The sequence below is a fragment of the Littorina saxatilis genome, linkage group LG11 (genome assembly GCF_037325665.1).
Source record: "Littorina saxatilis isolate snail1 linkage group LG11, US_GU_Lsax_2.0, whole genome shotgun sequence".
Lineage (NCBI taxonomy): Eukaryota > Metazoa > Mollusca > Gastropoda > Littorinimorpha > Littorinidae > Littorina > Littorina saxatilis.
This window is the reverse complement of record NC_090255.1, coordinates 25589980-25611122: the sequence shown is the minus strand read 5'-3', so window position 1 is coordinate 25611122 and position 21143 is coordinate 25589980. Positions and strand designations below refer to the sequence as shown.

Genomic DNA, 21143 nt, shown 5'->3' with positions numbered 1-21143 from the left:
TAACGTTACCTTGTTTAAAAAAATCTGTTGAAGAATGTTGGCAATGCAAAAACCGTTCTCTTTTGAGTACATTATTTAATTTATTGATATCATTATCAATGTTTTAATCAGTTTTCAATGTTTGAATAAAGGCATGCATGCTGAAAATCAATGTCAGTGTCTGTGTTGTGTGTGTGGTGTGTGTGTGTATGTTGTGTGTGTGGTGTGTGTGCGTGTGTGTGTTGTGTGTGTGCGTGTATTTTCCTGGGCCCAGTTTCATTCAATCAACACCGAAGGAAGAAACATATTCGGGCCAAGACTTCTTTGTTTGAGCAGACGCTATATTTTGCGATGGGAGACTACTCTGTAAACTTTAACGTCAAGGGACGTTACTCTCATAGTATTGCATCCATGTGGCTGGTGGTTGTGGTACGTATCTTACAAGGCCATCTACAACTTTTTAATTATGTTTAATTTAGTTCACGTGTTTCAGTTAGTAAGATACAGACAGACACATGCTTAGGTTGCAGATCATGAATTTGGCTTAGAAAGCGTTTCTGTTATCAGTCTCTTGCGAGAATGATTGTCAACGATTACTGGATTAGCTCCCTACGCTAAGTTCATTATGATTATCTGTAACATAAGACAAGTGTTCGTCTTTCCACTCAAAGACTATTGGGTCTACGGACCTTTGAATGTGATGTCGTGTTCTGTCATAAATCAAACGTTCACACAACGAACCATTCACTGTTCATAGTGACGTATTATAAGTACAGGGAGAGAGTTGATTTGAAATACATCATAAGACTTGGCAGTACCAGAAGTAAGTAGACACAATTATTTATGACTGATTGATGGCCGAAGAAAAAGGTGATTTATCGGAGATGATTGATCAAAGATGAAATATTCTTTTCCACTGTTGTGTCGTCGTTTTTTGACACGTCCTTTTCTGCCTTCACCCAGTCCAGTTTACATTGTAGTCAATGGTGTAAGCGTTCTTTCACACAGCTCGATCTTGTTTTCTCAAAGTATTCCTTTTGTGTGCAGACTTTGACACTGGTATTGGAGAGCCCTGCCATCTCAGCCTGTTTCAATGGAGCGCCTTTCTGTTGCGATATCAGACAAGGAGGTTCCTCTTGGTAATTAAGTTTCCTAATCCGACGCTTGACTGAATTTAGTTTGCACAGTGGTACCTGTGATGAAAGGGCACCCCACAAAAGTGTCCCTACTTTGCAGGTGGCTTGTCATGACAAGTATAACTCTGTCACGATATAATGTAATGTATCGATTGGACATTGGATTTCCCCTCTTTGAGCCATGTGACGTCAGAGGCCTACAAAACTTCATATTTGGGCGTTTCAGGTTGACCGAAACTTTAAAGGAACTACAAAACACACGTCATGTGTTTGATTGCATGTGTGTGTGCTGTTCAATCGTCAAAACAACAACAAAGTCAGTACATGACGTGTGTTTTGTAGTTCCTTTGAAGTTTCGGTCAACCTGAAACGCCCAAATATGAAGCTTATGTGTTTGATTGCATGTGTGTGTGTGCTCGTTCAATCGTCAAAACAACAACAAAGTCATAGTACCTGAAAGGAATTCGATCGATACATAAATGTTATTTGCGTTTTTGACCAAAATATGACATTTTACACAGATCTCGACAGTCATTGTTCACCTCGACCGCTATCGCGGTCTCGGAGAACAATGACTGTCTCGATCTGTGTAAAATGTCATATTTTGGTCAAAAACGCAAATAACGTATAATACTAATAGACAAGAAGAAGAATTCTTATTAAAAATTTTTTTTTAAGAATTCAAACCTGCTTCAACCTGCTCAAACTTTCTCATTGAGCATTCCACAGTTAACCCCTTCTAGATTTTGATAAGTTGATTTTTGTTTGATCGCAGTCCACCTGTTTCACTGTTTCAATCAATATGAGGCTTATATCGCGGGTATTCCGTGGGTACAGTTCTAAGCGCAGGGATTTATTTTTTAATTTTTAAAATTTTTATTTTATGCAATTTATATCGCGCACATATTCAAGGCGCAGGGATTTATTTATGCCGTGTGAGATGGAATTTTTTTTACACAATACATCACGCATTCACATCGGCCAGCAGATCGCAGCCGGCCATTTCGGCGCATATCCTACTTTTCACGGCCTATTATTCCAAGTCACAACGGGTATTTTGGTGGACATTTTTATCTATGCCTATACAATTTTGCCATGAAAGACCCTTTTTTCAATCGTGGGATCTTTAACGTGCACACCCCAATGTAGTGTACATGAAGGGACCTCGGTTTTTCTTCTCATCCGAAAGACTAGCACTTGAACCCACCACCTAGGTTAGGAAAGGGGGGAGAAAATTGCTAACGCCCTGACCCAGGGTCGAACTCGCTTCCGAGCGCAAGTGCGTTACCACTCAGCCACCCAGGTGTGTTACTGTGTATGTTGTTATTGTTTCTTTGGTGGGTTTTTTTTCAATATTTTTGGTCTGCTCTGTATGCACCTATTCATTTAAGGGGAAAAAAACAACTGTGCTAATCAATATGCTTTTCTTTCAGTTGCCTTTGCAAATGGGGTGATCAAGAAGGAGTCGAGAAAGCGGAAACTTGCATTGAGTGCTTTCAAACATTCTAAGCACAAGGGTGGGGGCAAAAGAAAGAAAGTGATGGTAAGTTGACTTTTTTTTTTAATCTCCTGAACAATTGTTGATGCTGTTGTTGAGTGTACCGGCGCTTTATGTGTGTGTGGTTTTTGTTGTTGTTGTAATTTAGTTCTTTGCATTACATGCAATGACAGTTCAAGCCATTTCATTGCGATGAAATAACTGTACCTTCTGAAGGTGTAAAGCGAAGAATTCTGAATACAATAATGTACAACATGTGTGTGTTCCTGTGTCAGTGTGTGACTGAGTTTTCTGTGTGTTCAAGAATGATTTTGATCCTTTTTTAGTTAGCCTTTGATATGAATGCATGTTTTTGTGGATATCTGTGTTTCTCTGTCTGTTGGTCTGTCAGCATCTTTGTGTGTGTGTGTGTGTGTGTGTGTGTGTGTGTGTGTGTGTTTTGTGTGTGTGTGTGTGCGTGTGTGCGCATTAAAAGAGAGCAGATGTGTGTGTGTGTGTGTGTGTGTGTGTGTGTGTGTGTGTGTGTGTGTGTGTGTGTGCGCATAAAAAAGAGCAGATGTGTGTGTGTGTGTGTGTGTGTGTGTGTGTGTGTGTGTGTGTGTGTGTGTGCATGCATGTCTGTCTGTCTGTCTGTCTGACACTCAGCTGTTTTATGACAGACAGATCAAGCTCTTTTGTAATGATTTTATCATATCAAATACTGTCTTGTGTACATGTACAAAATGTTGAACATTTTACAGATAGCGGAATCAGACAAGTTGACGTACAGGGGGGATAACTTTGGTCCCCTCGCTGTTCAGACCCAACCCACACAGTAAGTCTTTCTGCTTTGATAAACACATGCGGACATACATTGTATATGCAAGTGCATGTGCACACACGCATACACAGGTATGCACACATTCAAGAAACCGATGTATAGTTCGGTACTTTCCTGGTATTCTGTTGACCAGCATATTGATTGAAGGCACTACTGGTTTGGGGGACAATTATAATTTCAAGGTTATGCCATTCTGGTCACAGTCAACAAGTTATGTAAGTGGCTTAAAACTGTAGCGGTTAAGATACAGTATAATGATAATAATAATATGGGAGATTTATGGAGCGCTTGACGTCCTCTAAGCGCTTTACAATGAATTGGTGAGAGGTCAAGGCAGGTGAGGTAGCCCCGCACGTTGAACATCTCTCATACTGGGTATTTTCGTGTTTCTATAACCCACCGAACTCTGACATGGATTACAGGATCTTTTCCGTGCGCACTTGGTCTTGTGCTTGCGTGTACACACAAAGGGGGTTAAGTCACTAGCAGGTCTGCACATAAGTTGACCTGGGAGATCGGAAAAATCTCCACTTTTAACCCACCAGGCGGCAGCGACCGGGACTCGAACACACGACCTTCCGATTAGGAGGCCGACGTCTTTACGACCACGCCACTGCGCCCGTATAGTGGTACCTGTGCAGAAAGGATACCCTTGGGACCAGCCAAACATGTTCCTACATTGCAGATGGCCTGTTATGACAAGTAATTACTTTGGTAAAAAAAACCACCAGAATGTGTCCTTTCATGGGAGGTACATGTACCTTCATGGGAAATATTTCCTCTCATTAGAGGGACCTCACATTGCAGGTACCGTACCACTACCACTGTACCGGATAACTGGGTATAAGTTACACAAAATGCTTTCAAACTGCAATCTGATGAAAAAAATGAAAAAATGATTCCTGTTCAGATTTTGAACTACTGTATTAAGAATCTAAGGGGCATAGTTATCTGTGTAAATTTATACTAAATAGTTTTGCAAAACTCAAACATTCTTCTTTTTTCCTATTTGCTTATTTTATTTAATTGTGATTATATTTGATTTAATGGCTGTTTCAGGTTGTATGTGGCAGAGGTTGACAAACTGACAGGGAAGATGACTATGTTTCCCGCAGAGATTTTTAACATGCACCCGGTCACTGAAGGTGAGATTCAGCTGTCTATACTGCGACCCAGAATTAATTCACCAACAAGATCTAGCTCTACACAGGAAACAGCCGGGCTGTTGAGGTCTTTCATGTGTCTTGAGTATGTGTTCAAATGGAAAAATGTTCTTCTCCCCCAACCCCCTCCCAACCCCCCTCTCAGCAATGAGGTGCAATTTCTATAGCCTTAGGTTATTTTCAAACACGCATGCTGTTCAATAATTGTAAACTGCCATCATGTACACAGGTATGCGACGACTTCAGACAGTAGATATTAGCTGGTACAAAGTACCTCTGAATTATGCAAGGGCTACAGTCTTGCCTAGAATCCCTCAAAACGATACATACGTTACTGTCGCCTGGCTAGGGTGATGCAATTTATTTAACATTCTTACTCGTTGATCACTGACAGGGCGAAGTGGCGCAGTGGTAAGACATCGGCCTCCTAATCGGGAGGTCGTGAGTTCGAATCCCGGTCGCTGCCGTCTGGTGGGTTAAGAGTGGATTTTTTTTCCGATCTCCCAGGTCAACTTATGTGCAGACCTGCTAGTGACTTAACCCCCTTCGTGTGTACACGCAAGCACAAGACCAAGTGCGCACAGAAAAGATCCTGTAATCCATGTCGGAGTTCGGTGGGTTATGGAAACACGAAAATACCCAGCATGCCTACCCAACGAAAGCGGAGTGAAGCTGACTATGCTCTCAGAGTATAGTGTGGGGAACCAAAATGGGCAAACGAGCTCACACGTAACAAGAATTTCTGGAACGATGAAGAAGAAGAAGATAACTGACACATGCAGCAGACTTTGTAACGAATGAAACTATTGAACATGGAACAAAGAATCAGAAAACATTTTAATTTACAAAAGCAAACCTTAGTCGATGACTTCGGGAATGATACCTGTGTCGCCAACTTTGGGAATTCATGCGTAAACAAACTTTACACTGAGATTTGCAAACATTAAGTTTGTTTGTTTAAAGACTTTTGGGTTTTACAATTTGTGTATGTAAGAAATGTTAAGTCCTTTGTACTGGAAACTTGCATTCTCCCAGTAAGGTCATATATTGTACTACGTTGCAAGCCCTTGGAGCAATTTTTTTATTAGTGCTTTTGTGAACAAGAAACACTTAACAAGTGGCTCTATCCCATCTCCCCCCCCCCCCCCCCCCCCCCCCCTTTCCCCGTCGCGATATAACCTTCGTGGTTGAAAACGACGTTAAACACCAAATAAAGAAAAGAAAGAACAATTTGTGTACTTCAGCATCTTGTGAGCACTGAACATCCAAACATATACTGTAAATACTGTAAATTCATAATCATAGATCCAACATTTTATTCAGAAACTGTAAATGCGTTTTTGTCAATTATACATTACCTACCTTTTACACAAAAGCATTTCATAACCTGCGCAACTCGTGTGTCAATTCCATACTTAAAGCTTTTGTGTATGTTAATTGTTTGTGTGTATGTGTGCGTGTGTGTGTGTGTTTGTGTGTGTGAGGTTGTGTGTGTGGGTGCATGTGTGTGAGGTTGTGTGTGGGTGCGTGTGTGTGAGGTTGTGTGTATTTGAGTGTTTGTGTGTATGTATGAGTGTTTGTGTGTATGTGTGTACTGTTCTTGCGTTTGAGGTAATACAGGTTTACAAAATGCCAAACGTGGTGACTGTGGTGATAAATACCTGACTTGGATGTGGTTTTTCATTGCAGTGGACACTCCCGGAGAGGCACCAGATCTTGAATCCATGTCCTACAGGGAGAAGGTGGGTGATTGCTTGTGTTGAAGGCATGGGTGGGATTCCAAATAATAAATGATGCATAATATTTATATAGCGCATGTATCCAGGGTTTAACCCTGCTGAAAGTGCTGTACAATCACAATACTATGACAACATTCTTCCGGTATATGCCGGAAATCTGGTTTCGATTATGGCCTCTTTTTTTTCTCTTTTTCTTTTCTTTTTACATTTAGTCAAGTTTTGACTAAATGTTTTAACGTAGAGGGGGGAATCGAGACGAGGGTCGTGGTGTATGTGTGTGTGTGTGTCTGTCTGTCTGTGTGTGTGTGTGTAGAGCGATTCAGACTAAACTACTGGACCGATCTTTATGAAATTTGACATGAGAGTTCCTGGGTATGAAATCCCCAAACGTTTTTTTCATTTTTTTGATAAATGTCTTTGATGACGTCATATCCGGCTTTTCGTGAAAGTTGAGGCGGCACTGTCACGCCCTCATTTTTCAACCAAATTGGTTGAAATTTTGGTCGGGTAATGTTCGACGAAGCCCGGACTTCGGTATTGCATTTCAGCGTGGTGGCTTAAAAATTAATTAATGACTTTGGTCATTAAAAATCTGAAAATTGTAAAAAAAATATGTTTTTTATAAAACGATCCAAATTTACGTTTATCTTATTCTCCATCATTTGCTGATTCCAAAAACATATAAATATGTTATATTCGGATTAAAAACAAGCTCTGAAAATTAAATATATAAAAATTATTATCAAAATAAAATTTTCCAAATCAATTTAAAAACACTTTCATCTTATTCCTTGTCGGTTTCTGATTCCAAAAACATATAGATATGATATGTTTGGATTAAAAACACGCTCAGAAAGTTAAAACGAAGAGAGGTACAGAAAAGCGTGCTATCCTTCCCAGCGCAACTACTACCCCGCTCTTCTTGTCAATTTCACTGCCTTTGCCATGAGCGGTGGACTGACGATGCTACGAGTATACGGTCTTGCTGAAAAATGGCATTGCGTTCAGTTTCATTCTGTGAGTTCGACAGCTACTTGACTAAATATTGTATTTTCGCCTTACGCGACTTGTTTTTTGTGGTCGGTTCAGGATTCATGACGTTTTTCAGTCCCACCCATATGTTGCTCTCAAAGGCTTACATTTTAGGGGGGAGTATCTCTACATTTTTTTCTCCTTTTTTTTCTTTTTTAAAAAATGTCTTGCTTTCTGTCTTGCTTTCTTTCCGCTTTCATTTTTTTGTTCTTATGTGTGTTTGTGTGTGTGTTTTGTGTTGTGGTTTGTGGTGATGACTATGGCAATGATGATTTTGGTAATGGTGAGTGTTAATGCTGTTTTTATTGCTATTAGTATTACTGTTTGTTACCTTTCCTACATTTGAGGAGCTCTCTTTGGGCATTGAAATTTATATGGAAAACCTTCGTTTGGTGTTAATGGGTGTTTATTTATCATTTGCATGTTGTAGCAGACTATGTAGGTCATGATATGAGTTGAGTGTTTAAATGGATAATTAGTCTGTAATGTCCAACGAGATGGTAATCATTTTAGCAAACTCTCATTTTTCTTAGAGTGACTTGCTGACCGACGCCTTTGGCAGTGGGAAGCAGAAGCGTGCGCTACAGAAGCGGCAGAAAAACAAGATGGTGGAAGGAGCTGTGACCTCTGCCATGGGGTCAGCCGTCGACTCAGCCAAGGCAACTCAGCAGTCACAGCCTGGTATGTCATAAGTTAAATACGATTCTTGATTGTCCTAACAGTACAAATAGTGCAGTGACGAGTTTTGTTTGACTGCTCTTTTAATAAATGGATGTATACATTTTTGCCAAGATGTTATTGATAGCATTAAAATCATCAAAATGTTTTTCACACCCTCACTCCACTTGTTCTCCTGTGTAAGTGTGTTTATGTGCGTACATGCGTGTGTGGTGCGCGTGTGTCTGCATGCATGTGTTCGTGTGTATGTTTGTGTGCATGTGTGGGTTTTCTTTAATGTGTGCAGACCTGTTTTCTGATATATTTAAAAAAACTGGAATGGACACTTTCTTCTGTGACGTGAGGGTTGCACAACATGCCTAGTAACTTGTTGATTTTATGAAAAACAAACTTTTGTTCTTCATTCCCAGCACCCACAGCCCAGCATACATCTTCAGCAATCCCACCATGCAACACTGACGCCAAAGCTCCAGCCGATGTCTACAAGTTGAACGACAGTGAGTAAAACATTTTTCGTTTGTTTCTTAGAGCACGTTTATAAGTTGACCGGCACGGTTGGCCTAGTGGTAAGGCGTCCGCCCCGTGATCGGGAGGTCGTGGGTTCAAACCCCGGCCGGGTCATACCTAAGACTTTAAAATTGGCAATCTAGTGGCTGCTCCGCCTGGCGTCTTGCATTATGGGGTTAGTGCTAGGACTGGTTGGTCCGGTGTCAGAATAATGTGACTGTGTGAGACATGAAGCCTGTGCTGCGACTTCGGTCTTGTGTGTGGCGCACGTTATATGTCAAAGCAGCACCGCCCTGATATGGCCCTTCGTGGTCGGCTGGGCGTTAGGCAAACAAACAAACAAACGTTTATAAGTTGATCTTGGTGTCCTCCTTTATTATTAAATACACTCCATGGCTTTGTATTTATGTAACTGAATAAACATTGTTTAAACGAAACGTGTTTGCATGCGTTCAAGAAAGCATGGTGTATGCAGCCATCTTTGCCGTTTTAAAATGTTATCATATGGGCAATCTGAAGGTTATTAATGTTTCAATGGGTAACAATTGGTTCGAAGAATATAATCCTCCTGTTATTGTCCTAATTTTGGTCCGTCCCAGTTTTCTCCTCAAAGATCAACATACAGGTTATGTACCTTATTTATTTGGTTTTCTTGATTTTGTTTTATCTTATTTTATTTTGTTTGATTTAATTTAATTTTGTTTTATTTTTTATTTCATGTTATTTTTTTTGTTCTTGTTACCTTTAATTTTATTTTATTTTTGTTGTTGTTGTGTTAAGTGCTGTTCACATGTCAGACTTGCAACCAACTTCTAACCAACTTTGGTCATTTGAAAATCGCTCCCGAGTTGTTGAGGCTGAATTGGCGAAAAGTCACCATGTGAACAGCCCCAGCGATTTTGAAATGACTTGGCCATGAATCGTCAGCGACTCCAAAACTCAGTTGAACACTGCCCGACTCGGCTGTGACTCGTTAGAGATTTTGTCTTATCGCGCTTACTGATTGGTTAGCTCTAGCCACTGAGTTAAATATAGACGTATACATCTCTGTGGCTCTAGCCTTCCCTTCTCCGGAAAACAACGAGGACAACCGGACAATCCCGAAAGGCTAAGTCTGGCGAGAATCGCCGTTTAAAACTTTGCGAGTCTGTGCTGTTCACATGGGCAGTGATTTTTTTTGACTTGCCGCCGACTAAATTCGCTTGGAAGTTGGTTGCAAGTCTACCATGTGAACAGCACTCTACTGTGTATATCCAATTTTAATTTTTCTATTTCACTTTATCAAATTTTCTTTTCTTTGATTTTAATCATGTTTTTTCTACAGTAATTGGTGCTGGGGAATTGGAGAGCCTTAAGAATGCAGCCCAAGAACTATGCCAGTGCGGAACAGAGAAAATGAAAGAGTGGCGCGACAACAAGACGTAAGTTTTGTTTTGTTCTGTCATAGGGTGTTCAGACCTGGGAATCAATACGATTTTGCCGTATTTTGTACGTTTGTTGTCTAAAATACAATTAGAAAGGTCATTGGAAAAAAATACAATCCAAAAAGTTCCTGGACTACTTTTCTTCACAAGCACATCCCGAAGTCGACCCAGTACTTTGGATGTTCGAATGCTGTGTGGAGTACACTAATTTTTTCTGAAAATACCCTGAGTTTATTTGAGAATACTTCAAGTGCAAAACAGGGGTTCCCAGGTCTGGGTGTTCCTAATAAGTGATTCAGTAAAACCCCCCTCTTAATAGCTTCAAAATTCTGAGAAAATCAGGTCCTGAAAAGGAGGGAGTCTTAAAACAGAAAATCTGAGAAAACAGGGGGGTCTTTAAATGGTTTTTTTTTAAAATGGCGGTTCCAGTGTATAGGATGCTCAGAAATAACGATGTCAGGGCACTACTAGGCTGTGGAAATGTTGCACCGCTTGAACCAGAGGCAAGGGCACGTGGATAATGAGATTCTGTGTAGACGAGCGCAGTGGATAATGAGATTCAGTGTAGACGAGCACAGTGGCTCAGTGGATAATGAGATTCAGTGTAGACGAGCGCAGTGGCTCAGTGGATAATGAGATTCAGTGTAGACGGGCGCAGTGGCTTAGTGGATAATGAGATTCAGTGTAGACGGGCGCAGTGGCTTAGTGGATAATGAGATTCAGTGTAGACGAGCGCAGTGGCTTAGTGGATAATGAGATTCAGTGTAGACGAGCGCAGTGGCTCAGTGGATAATGAGATTCAGTGTAGATGAGCGCAGTGGCTTAGTGGATAATGAGATTCAGTGTAGACGAGCGCAGTGGCTCAGTGGATAATGAGATTCAGTGTAGACGAGCGCAGTGGCTCAGTGGATAATGAGATTCAGTGTAGACGGGCGCAGTGGCTTAGTGGATAAGACGCTGGCCTACCAAGCGGGATATAGCTCAGTTGGTAGCGCGCTGGATTTGTATTCAGTTGGCCGCTGTCAGCGTGAGTTCGATCCCAGGTTCGGCGGAAATTTATTTCACAGTCAACTTTGTGTGCAGACTCTCTTCGGTGTCCGAACCTCCCCCGTTTACACTACATTGGGTGTGCACGTTAAAGATCCCACGATTGACAAAAGGGTCTTTCCTGGCAAAATTGCTTAGGCACAGTTAATAATTGTCTACCTATACCCGTGTGACTTGGAATAATAGGCCGTGAAAGGTAAATATGCGCCGAAATGGCTGCAATCTACTGGCCGTACAAAATTTCATCTCACACGGCATCACTGCAGAGAACTGTACCCACGGAATATGCGCAATATAAGACTCATTGATTGATTGATTGATTGAAGCGGAAGGTCGTGGATTTGAAATCCTGGCTGCACCTGGTGGGTTGAGGGTGGAGATTTTTCCGATCTCCCAGTTCAACTTATCTGCAAAACTGCTAGTGCCTTATCCCCCTTCGTGTGTACATGCAAGCATAAGACCAAGTGCGCTGGGAAAGGATCCTGTAATCCATGTCAGAGTTCAGTGGGATATAGAAGTATGAAAATACCCAGCATGCATTCCCCGAAAGCGGCATATGGCTACCTAAATGGCGGGGTAAAAAACTATCATACACGTAAAAACCTTTGGAGTTTCAGCACATGAACGAAGAAGATGAAGATGAAGATTCAATGCAGGGATATTGGAAGGGTTTTTGGAGGCAAATTTTCGGAACTGGCCATAAACGTTTTGATTTTTGTGTGGAAATTTCAAGACAGTCCAAGATGTTACCTGTCCCCAACCATGAAAAAGGATGTCAACTTTTGCAGTGATTTGAAATAGTGCCAGCATTTGCAGCATGTTTATTCCGCACAACATCCCTACTACAGTGGTACCTGTGATGTGAGGACCCTCCAATGAGCGGACACCTCCCTTGAAAGGGCACCTTCTGTTGTCCCTGAGTTTATTATCTCCACTAAAGTATACCTTCTTCTTCTTCTTCTGCGTTTGTGGGCTGAAACTCCCACGTACACTCGTGTTTTTGCACGAGTGGAAGTTTACGTGTATGACCGTTTTTACCCCGCCATTTAGGCAGCCATACGCCGCTTTCGGAGGAAGCATGCTGGGTATCTTCGTGTTTCTATAACCCACCGAACTCTGACATGGATTACAGGATCTTTTTCGTGCGCACTTGGTCTTGTGCTTGTGTGTACACACGAAGGGGGTTAAGTCACTAGCAGGTCTGCACATAAGTTGACCTGGGAGATCGGAAAAATCTCCACTCTTAACCCACCAGGCGGTAGCGACCGGGATTCGAACTCACGACCTCTCGATTAGGAGGCCGACGTCTTACCACCACGCCAACGCGCCCGTCCACTAAAGCATACCTGTTATGAATAGCCAGCTGCAATGTAGGGACGCTTGGCTGGTCCCAAGAGTGTCCTTTCATCGCAGGTACCACTGTCATGAGAATGTTTTTGAAAGAAAATAGCCTGCCATATTGAGCAGACGCTTCATAACAGGCATGTGAGAAAAAAATATGTTGGTTTTGAATCAGGGTTTGCCTATTGATCTATTTTGAGATCAATATGTTACTCTCAGATTCAAGCAAAAAAACCTCCTATCAAACAGTTGTGTAATTGTTACAGATTTGTTTCCAAGGAACGTGGATTGAACGATTGTTTTGGAATTGAAATTGCGAGCAGACCGGCGAGGTTATTTTTAGTGTCGTCACAAGTAGACTGGTTATCAGGTTGAATCTTTTTATATTTACGTACCACATGTCAGTGTTGTCACAAGTATGAATTACATTACAACAAGCACAATGTTTTCTTTTTTTGTTTGTTCTCTAACATTGACTGTTAAGCACTTAGAATCTTTAAAATTATGACCAAGAATTACATGTCATCAGTTTCACGACTATGAATTGCCATTTTTTGGAAGTAACTTCGTCGGGATTGTATTGGTTGAGGAAGAGTGACCTTTTCTTGCAAAACCTCTGCCAAACATTGGAGGGCCAATCACTATAGTGAGGGGTGTGTCAGAAACACATGCTCCGGTCCATGTGTTTTTGTCACACCGCTTGCTAGTGATTGGCCCCTCCAATGTTTTGTGGAGGTTTTGCAAGAAAAGGTCACTCTCCTACAACACACACAAACCCGACAAAGTTATTTTCGAAATTCGTCTTTTGTGAGCAAAACTTTACTGGTCTTGATGCCATTAGCCAGATTCTTGCAAGCAGAATGTTTCATTCCCTGTTGTCAGACTCAGTTTGCCGATGACATAGAATCTTTGCATGTCCAGGTATCACATGTCGGTGTTGTCACGACTACAAGTTCTGCCGATGGATGAGGAAAGGCGGCTGCGACAAGCATGTCTCTTGCTCTACCTTCATTACCTGCTGGCGCTTTTCCAGTACAGGAGCGAACATTACCGTAAGAAAGGTGAGTGAGATTTATTTATTGGTGTTTATTTAGTTCATAAGGAGTTTGATATGTAACTGACTTTACATTTTTCCTGTACCTGTTGAGTTTGGAATATATACTTGGCAATATAAAAATGTGCAGACAATAAACCTGTTCGTCAAAATTGAGGAGGACTGTCCTGTTTAAGATCACCACGCTTTTTATTTTGGTATCTGCCCCCAACTTAGAATTTGTTATGAGGTCAATGTTTGTTTGAGCTTAATCAATGAATCTGCATGACTTCATCAGTTTGAATTTTCCCCCCCTTCATATTTTGACAATAATGTCAGTTACAATACAAAAAACTATTAAGTTGACTTTTTGGTCATTCTTTCTTGCTTTTATTCTTTCTTCGTGTCTTTTTTAATTTTTTATTTGCTTCTTTTTTACACGTTTTTATTTGTACGTAGATCCTCTGCCAGCAGCATGGCCGGACATGGTGAAGCGAATGATGTTGGACCGCTTCAGTGTTAAACTGGATGGAAGCAAAAGGTAATTCTACACTGTCTTGTTGTATCATTTCTACGTAATTTTTCCATCTGATCTTTCTGTCAGTTGAACATCGTTCATTACCTATCTGCAATCACAAAGTAAAGCACATTTACGTTAGGTTTTCTTCTGTGGTCCTTCTTTTCTGTTAGTTGAAGGCATACTGGCTACAAGGCAAATTTTGGAGACGCTACAGCGCTACCTCTGTTTTGAGACCACACAACATCTAAAATGTACAGGTTTTAAGAGAACGGGAGAACATTAATTGTAGGTCACCGCTACCTCTGTTTTGAGACCACACAACATCTAAAATGTACAGGTTTTAAGAGAACGGGAGAAAATTAATTGTAGGTCACCGCTACCTCTGTTTTGAGACCACACAACATCTAAAATGTACAGGTTTTAAGAGAACGGGAGAAAATTAATTGTAGGTCACCGCTACCTCTGTTTTGAGACCACACAACATCTAAAATGTACAGGTTTTAAGAGAACGGGAGAACATTAATTGTAGGTCACCGCTACCTCTGTTTTGAGACCACACAACATCTAAAATGTACAGGTTTTAAGAGAACGGGAGAACATTAATTGTAGGTCACCGCTACCTCTGTTTTGAGACCACACAACATCTAAAATGTACAGGTTTTAAGAGAACGGGAGAACATTAATTGTAGGTCACCGCTACCTCTGTTTTGAGACCACACAACATCTAAAATGTACAGGTTTTAAGAGAACGGGAGAACATTAATTGTAGGTCACCGCTACCTCTGTTTTGAGACCACACAACATCTAAAATGTACAGGTTTTAAGAGAACGGGAGAAAATTAATTGTAGGTCACCGCTACCTCTGTTTTGAGACCACACAACATCTAAAATGTACAGGTTTTAAGAGAACGGGAGAACATTAATTGTAGGTCACCGCTACCTCTGTTTTGAGACCACACAACATCTAAAATGTACAGGTTTTAAGAGAACGGGAGAACATTAATTGTAGGTCACCGCTACCTCTGTTTTGAGACCACACAACATCTAAAATGTACAGGTTTTAAGAGAACGGGAGAAAACTAATTGTAGGTCACCGCTACCTCTGTTTTGAGACCACACAACATCTAAAATGTACAGGTTTTAAGAGAACGGGAGAACATTAATTGTAGGTCACCGCTACCTCTGTTTTGAGACCACACAACATCTAAAATGTACAGGTTTTAAGAGAACGGGAGAACATTAATTGTAGGTCACCGCTACCTCTGTTTTGAGACCACACAACATCTAAAATGTACAGGTTTTAAGAGAACGGGAGAACATTAATTGTAGGTCACCGCTACCTCTGTTTTGAGACCACACAACATCTAAAATGTACAGGTTTTAAGAGAACGGGAGAACATTAATTGTAGGTCACCGCTACCTCTGTTTTGAGACCACACAACATCTAAAATGTACAGGTTTTAAGAGAACGGGAGAACATTAATTGTAGGTCACCGCTACCTCTGTTTTGAGACCACACAACATCTAAAATGTACAGGTTTTAAGAGAACGGGAGAACATTAATTGTAGGTCACCGCTACCTCTGTTTTGAGACCACACAACATCTAAAATGTACAGGTTTTAAGAGAACGGGAGAACATTAATTGTAGGTCACCGCTACCTCTGTTTTGAGACCACACAACATCTAAAATGTACAGGTTTTAAGAGAACGGGAGAACATTAATTGTAGGTCACCGCTACCTCTGTTTTGAGACCACACAACATCTAAAATGTACAGGTTTTAAGAGAACGGGAGAACATTAATTGTAGGTCACCGCTACCTCTGTTTTGAGACCACACAACATCTAAAATGTACAGGTTTTAAGAGAACGGGAGAACATTAATTGTAGGTCACCGCTACCTCTGTTTTGAGACCACACAACATCTAAAATGTACAGGTTTTAAGAGAACGGGAGAACATTAATTGTAGGTCACCGCTACCTCTGTTTTGAGACCACACAACATCTAAAATGTACAGGTTTTAAGAGAACGGGAGAACATTAATTGTAGGTCACCGCTACCTCTGTTTTGAGACCACACAACATCTAAAATGTACAGGTTTTAAGAGAACGGGAGAAAATTAATTGTAGGTCACCACCAGGCTGTGCGTGTATCATGAACACAGACGTTTCACTGTACCAGCCGTTCCTCCTCTCTTCTCGTTTTTTGTTTGTTTGTTTGTTTGCTTAACGCCCAGCCGACCACGAAGGGCCATATCAGGGCGGTGCCGCTTTGACATATAACGTGCGCCACACACAAGACAGAAGTCGCAGCACAGGCTTCATGTCTCACCCAGTCACATTATTCTGACACCGGACCAACCAGTCCTAGCACTAACCCCATAATGCCAGACGCCAGGCGGAGCAGCCACAAGATTGCCAATTTTAAAGTCTTAGGTATGACCCGGCCGGGGTTCGAACCCACGACCTCCCGATCACGGGGCGGACGCCTTACCACTAGGCCAACCGTTCCGGTTCTCTTCTCGTTACAGATGCATGCCGGCACGCCTGAAAGACTTGCTCCTGTCTCACATCCTGGTGCTGTGTCTGATCGTCGACAACTTCAACTCTCCACTCGCACAGCTGCAGCAAGACCTCAAAGTTTCCGCCAAAAAGTGGGTGCTTTTTGCTATGTCAAGCCAGTGGTACCTGCCACTTTACTTCTTCTTCTTCTTTTTCTTCTTCTTCGTTCATGGGCTGAAACTCCCACGTTCACTCATGTTTTTGCACGAGTGGGTTTTTACGTGTATGACCCTTTTCACCTCGCCTAAGCAGCTTCCAGGGGAGGCATGCTGGGTATTTTCGTGTTTCTATAACCCATCAAACTCTGACATCTTTTTCGAGCGCACTTGGTCTTGTGCTTGCGTGGACACACGGAGGGGGATAGGGCACTAGCAGGTCTGGACATAGGTTGACCTGGGAGATCGGAAAAATCTCCACCCTTAACCCACCAGGCATCCGCTGCCGGGATTTGAACTTACGACCTTCGTACCTGGCATTCAAGGTGCCTCACAAATTCTACTTCACAAAGTTTGTTGCACAAAGTTTTGGCACTGAATTTTTGATAAAAAGACTTTGTGAAGTCTTTGCGAAGTCATCTAGGTTTGGCTCAATTGACGATGTTTGGAAATAACTCTGTTGTGAAAGAGTGAATACCCTTGTTTTCTCTCAGACAAATATATTCACATGTGCTCATGTTTCTGACACACCTTGCTAATGATTGGCCCCTCCAATGTTTGTCCGAGTAAAAGCAAGGGTATTTACTCTTTCACAACCCATACAAACCCAACAGAGTTATTTTTCTAAATTTGTCAATCAAATGGACAGCCTTTAAAGGCACAGTGCAGCTCACAGCCTTCGTTTTGCGTTTTTGTTGCAGCTGAGTGCATTTACAGTTCAAAAATCCTCCTATGGTAGTAAAACAAACCCAAAACTACCCAACGACGACATCTGTGAAGCTCGACAGTTTCTTGTTCACGCGAGTGCATAAATTAACCTAGTTATTACGTGGTGTTTGGTCGGAGTTCGATTCAACTTGAGTGATTCCGGCCTCCATTTTGTTTTACACAAACTTATGATGACGTCTGACATAGTTCGCTAGTGACGTGTCTTTTTGTGCATGATGTGGTGATCTACCTGATCTAAATTTAGATCCAAAAATAGGTCAAGACCAGCCGGGTCCGAGTACGAAATTAATTCGTAAAAAAAAAGCACTTCTTGACTGTTTGGGTGCAAGTCAATGAAACTTGGTAGTTCTTCTAACGGATAGCTGCCTGAGGTATGACTAAAAGCCCCAGGGGCTCCGTGCACCTGGATTTGACAAGTTCAGTACCTTTAAGGGCACTTTATGTTGTCCTTTTATCCAATAGTTTCTCTGAAAGGACACCTCCTTATAAAGGGCATCTCTTGTTGTCCCTTCTGTCTGATAGTGTTACCGGGACATGCCTGTTATGAAAGGACACCTCCTTATAAAGGGCATCTCTTGTTGTCCCTTCTGTCTGATAGTGTTACCCGGACATGCCTGTTATGAAAGGACACCTCCTTATAAAGGGCATCTCTTGTCCCTTCTGTCTGATAGTGTTACCCGGACATGCCTGTTATGAAAGGACACCTCCTTATAAAGGGCATCCCTTGTTGTCCCTTCTGTCTGATAGTGTTACCCGGACATGCCTGTTATGAAAGACACCTGCTGAACAGGGATACGTTCAACTGGTGCCAAGGGTGTCCTCTGCCCGCTGTAATGATGAAGACACACTCGTCTCATTTCCTTATCCTTTGCAACTGCAAGTTGCTGTTGTTGTTTTTCATATCATGACGCTTTTCTTTTAACGCATGCATCACCATTATTTTTGCCTTTCTTTGTTCAGGCCATAATTTTGCTTCTGATTGACAATTGTTTTCCTTATTTCAGGTTGCAGATGCACTCGCGCGCCCTAGGCTGCAAGGTCAAATCAGAGTCCAGAAAAGAAGCTGGAGGGGTCAAGGTCACGTCCTACATTGCCATGTTGAAGATTCCGCTCACATTCCCAGAGCCTGCCAAAGCGAAGAAAAAGCAGCAGTAGATGTTTTTGTGTACAGATTTGTTGAATGTGCTTTTGTTTCAAAGGGTTATACACAGGGTTGTTACTTTAGCCAAAGGGGATCGATCTTCCAGCATGGAAAGTCAAATTTTTCCATAATTTCAGCATTACCATTCAGCCAATAGACGATGTTCGGAAATAACTCTGTCAGGATTTCCAAGTGTTGTGGAACAGTTGCGTCCTGCTTTAGGGTGACAAATATTAACACATGGTCGTCCATTTAAAACCTTGATTGCAGCGAATAACTGACTCCGATGTGTATGGTATGCAGTATCCACTAGATATGATGCCTTTTTTGGTCGAAAATCTGCACATCGGAGCCACAATTCACTGGCGATGACTTGCTGTGATCGCTGAGCACGCTGGTTTCCGGCCAAACTCCCTTGACCTCCAGCGAAACTCATGCAACTTCAGGCCAAACAGATTGTCGGCTATCACTCGGAGCAAGCGATCAACAAATCATAAACTCCCGAGTGTGTATATCCTCAAAAGAAATGGGGTCATATCGAGCGAACACTGCATAACATACACATTGGAGTCAGTTATTGGATTGGATTGGATTGGATTGGATAAGATTTACAGTCCAGTGAGGTTACCCTCATGGAAATTCGGGCTGCTTTCTCCCCGGGGAAAGCGAGCTGCCATACATACGGCGCTACCCATATTATTTTTTTCTCCTGCATGCGTGGTATTCATGTTTCCTGAGACTTAATGCCGTGTGAGATGGAATTTTTTTACTTTATTCCAAGTCCCACGGGTATTTGATGGACATTTTTATCTATGCCTATACAATTTTGCCAGGAAAGACCCTTTTGTCAATCGTGGGATCTTTAACGTGCACACCCCAATGTAGTGGTCCTGGTCGATCAAGTGTTTTTGTTTGTCACCATAAAGCAGGTAACATCTCTCTTCCACAATGCTTGAACATCCTGACAGTAATTTGTGGAAAAGATCTATTTCCTATGCTAGGAGCTCCTTTAAATTGATGTTTGCACTTGTGTGTTTGCCTGTACATGTATATGCTTAAAGGGTCTGTGTCTGTGTGTGCACAGGTATGTTTGTGGTGGGTTGGTGGGTGCATATATGTGTGGTTGTGTGTGTGTTTGAGAGTGCATACATGTGTAACCAGTGTTAGTGTACAGAGGGTAGACGGATAGTGTGAGTGTGCGTGTGTGTGTGTGTGTGTGTGTGTGTGTGTGTGAATGCGTGCACACATCTTTTGGCACTTGGCAGTATCATGCATATTTGGTCGTCGTAAATATAAGCCGATGGCGGTTCTGTTTCAGTAATTTTTCTCCTGCAAATAAAAATTCTGAATTATTTTACCATGAGTTTTATTTTGTTGAATGCTGTTTTTGATCTAAATAATTCGCTTATTTTTGTTGTTGATTGAATGAATCGGCACACACACACATACACACGCGCACACACACACACACACCCACACACACACACGACACAGTCTGATTTTCATTATTCATGATTATACATGAACATTCAACATTTAAGGCGCCCGATTGTGTGTTCAATCGCGGTCATCGTCTCTAGTTCCGGATTCTTTTTTTTGTCCACCTTCGGAAATGGAGGTGGGGTGGAGGGGCCTGTACCATGCCCACTGCGGAAAGAATTCTAGGAACAGCCGGGTTTTCAATGTTCGAGGCCAACCTTTTGTCATTCGGCTGAAGGAGTATTGTATGTCGATGGCAAAAAGTGGAAAAGACTGAGTGACTCTGAAATGACATTGCACTTTTCATAATCTGCCATCCCCAAAACAAGCTGATCATTTTGCTTTCTCAAATTTATCGCTAAGTTTTCGCAGCAACCAACCTATATACGTGAGTCCAAAAGACGGTGAATAAAATTGTTTGCGGTTTCAATACTCTTTCTGTACCGAGCCCTGAGTCACGTAGGGGTTGACAAGATCGCAAAACCACAACGTCATCCAAAACAATCAGCGATAAGGTCTGTGGATCACAAAGAGGGTGTAAACACATATAGCCTTACATTTGTACCGGTATGTAGACAGGTTCTGTCAGTGCCCCTGAGAACCACTTGTCGACTGACATTAGGTTTTTTCGCACGTAGTTCGTTCTCTGGGAAATAAGGGGAGGACAAAAACAAGGAAAAAGCCGTTTGATAGGCCCAACTCCAAATCAACCTAGCTTTGATGACGTCGAGTGATTTTGTAGTAGTGCTGAAAGAAACATGCAGAATCTTCAATACTGTGACCACTGTGTTGATCGTTGATGTGTTTGTTGTTTACACACACACACACACACACACACACACACACACACACACACACACACACACACGCACGCACTCACACACACACACACACACACATAAACACACACACACACTGACACACACACACATAAATATACACACGCACGCCGCGGCCGCTCGCACACACACACAAACACATGCGCGCACGCGGCATGTTAATGACCAGATTTGTCGCCAGAACTTGACTTGCAGCTGAGCTCTTTCCAGTGTTCATGAAGTGATGACAGCAGTGATATGTTTTGAAGAATGATACATGTACAACACGTATCTTTTTGGTATTCATTTTGTCTTAGACTTAGATGAAATTGTCTACCGAATT

General features: G+C 41.9%; 1 protein-coding gene across 2 annotated transcripts; it reads left to right on the top strand.

Annotated features, from left to right (window-relative positions):
• Positions 1-366: 366 nt before the first annotated feature.
• LOC138980111 (DNA-directed RNA polymerase I subunit RPA49-like) lies at positions 367-19860 on the top strand. 2 transcript variants are annotated; one of them, XM_070352924.1, is made up of 13 exons: positions 375-408; positions 1027-1118; positions 2549-2658; positions 3354-3427; positions 4493-4578; positions 6286-6338; positions 7901-8048; positions 8456-8542; positions 9877-9973; positions 13286-13425; positions 13857-13938; positions 16448-16570; positions 18367-19860. In XM_070352924.1, exons 2-13 carry the CDS (start codon positions 1073-1075, stop codon positions 18515-18517), a joined length of 1197 nt encoding a protein of 398 aa, XP_070209025.1. In that variant the 5' UTR covers positions 375-408; positions 1027-1072; the 3' UTR covers positions 18518-19860. The 2 variants fall into 2 exon arrangements, with proteins under 2 accessions (XP_070209026.1, XP_070209025.1); XM_070352925.1 differs by lacking the exon at positions 16448-16570 and having other exon boundaries at positions 367-408.
• The last annotated feature ends 1283 nt before the right edge of the window (positions 19861-21143 follow it).

What these genes read in the sequence shown, in the direction of transcription:
- LOC138980111 (XM_070352924.1), top strand. Translation starts at nt 1,073, where the DNA reads ATGGAGCGCCTTTCTGTTGCGATATCAGACAAGGAGGTTCCTCTTG. An exon ending in AGACAAGGAGGTTCCTCTTG is followed by an intron (nt 1,119 to 2,548) that starts GTAATTAAGTTT and finishes CTTTTCTTTCAG; the next exon opens with TTGCCTTTGCAAATGGGGTG. An exon ending in CTCAAAGTTTCCGCCAAAAA is followed by an intron (nt 16,571 to 18,366) that starts GTGGGTGCTTTT and finishes TCCTTATTTCAG; the next exon opens with GTTGCAGATGCACTCGCGCG.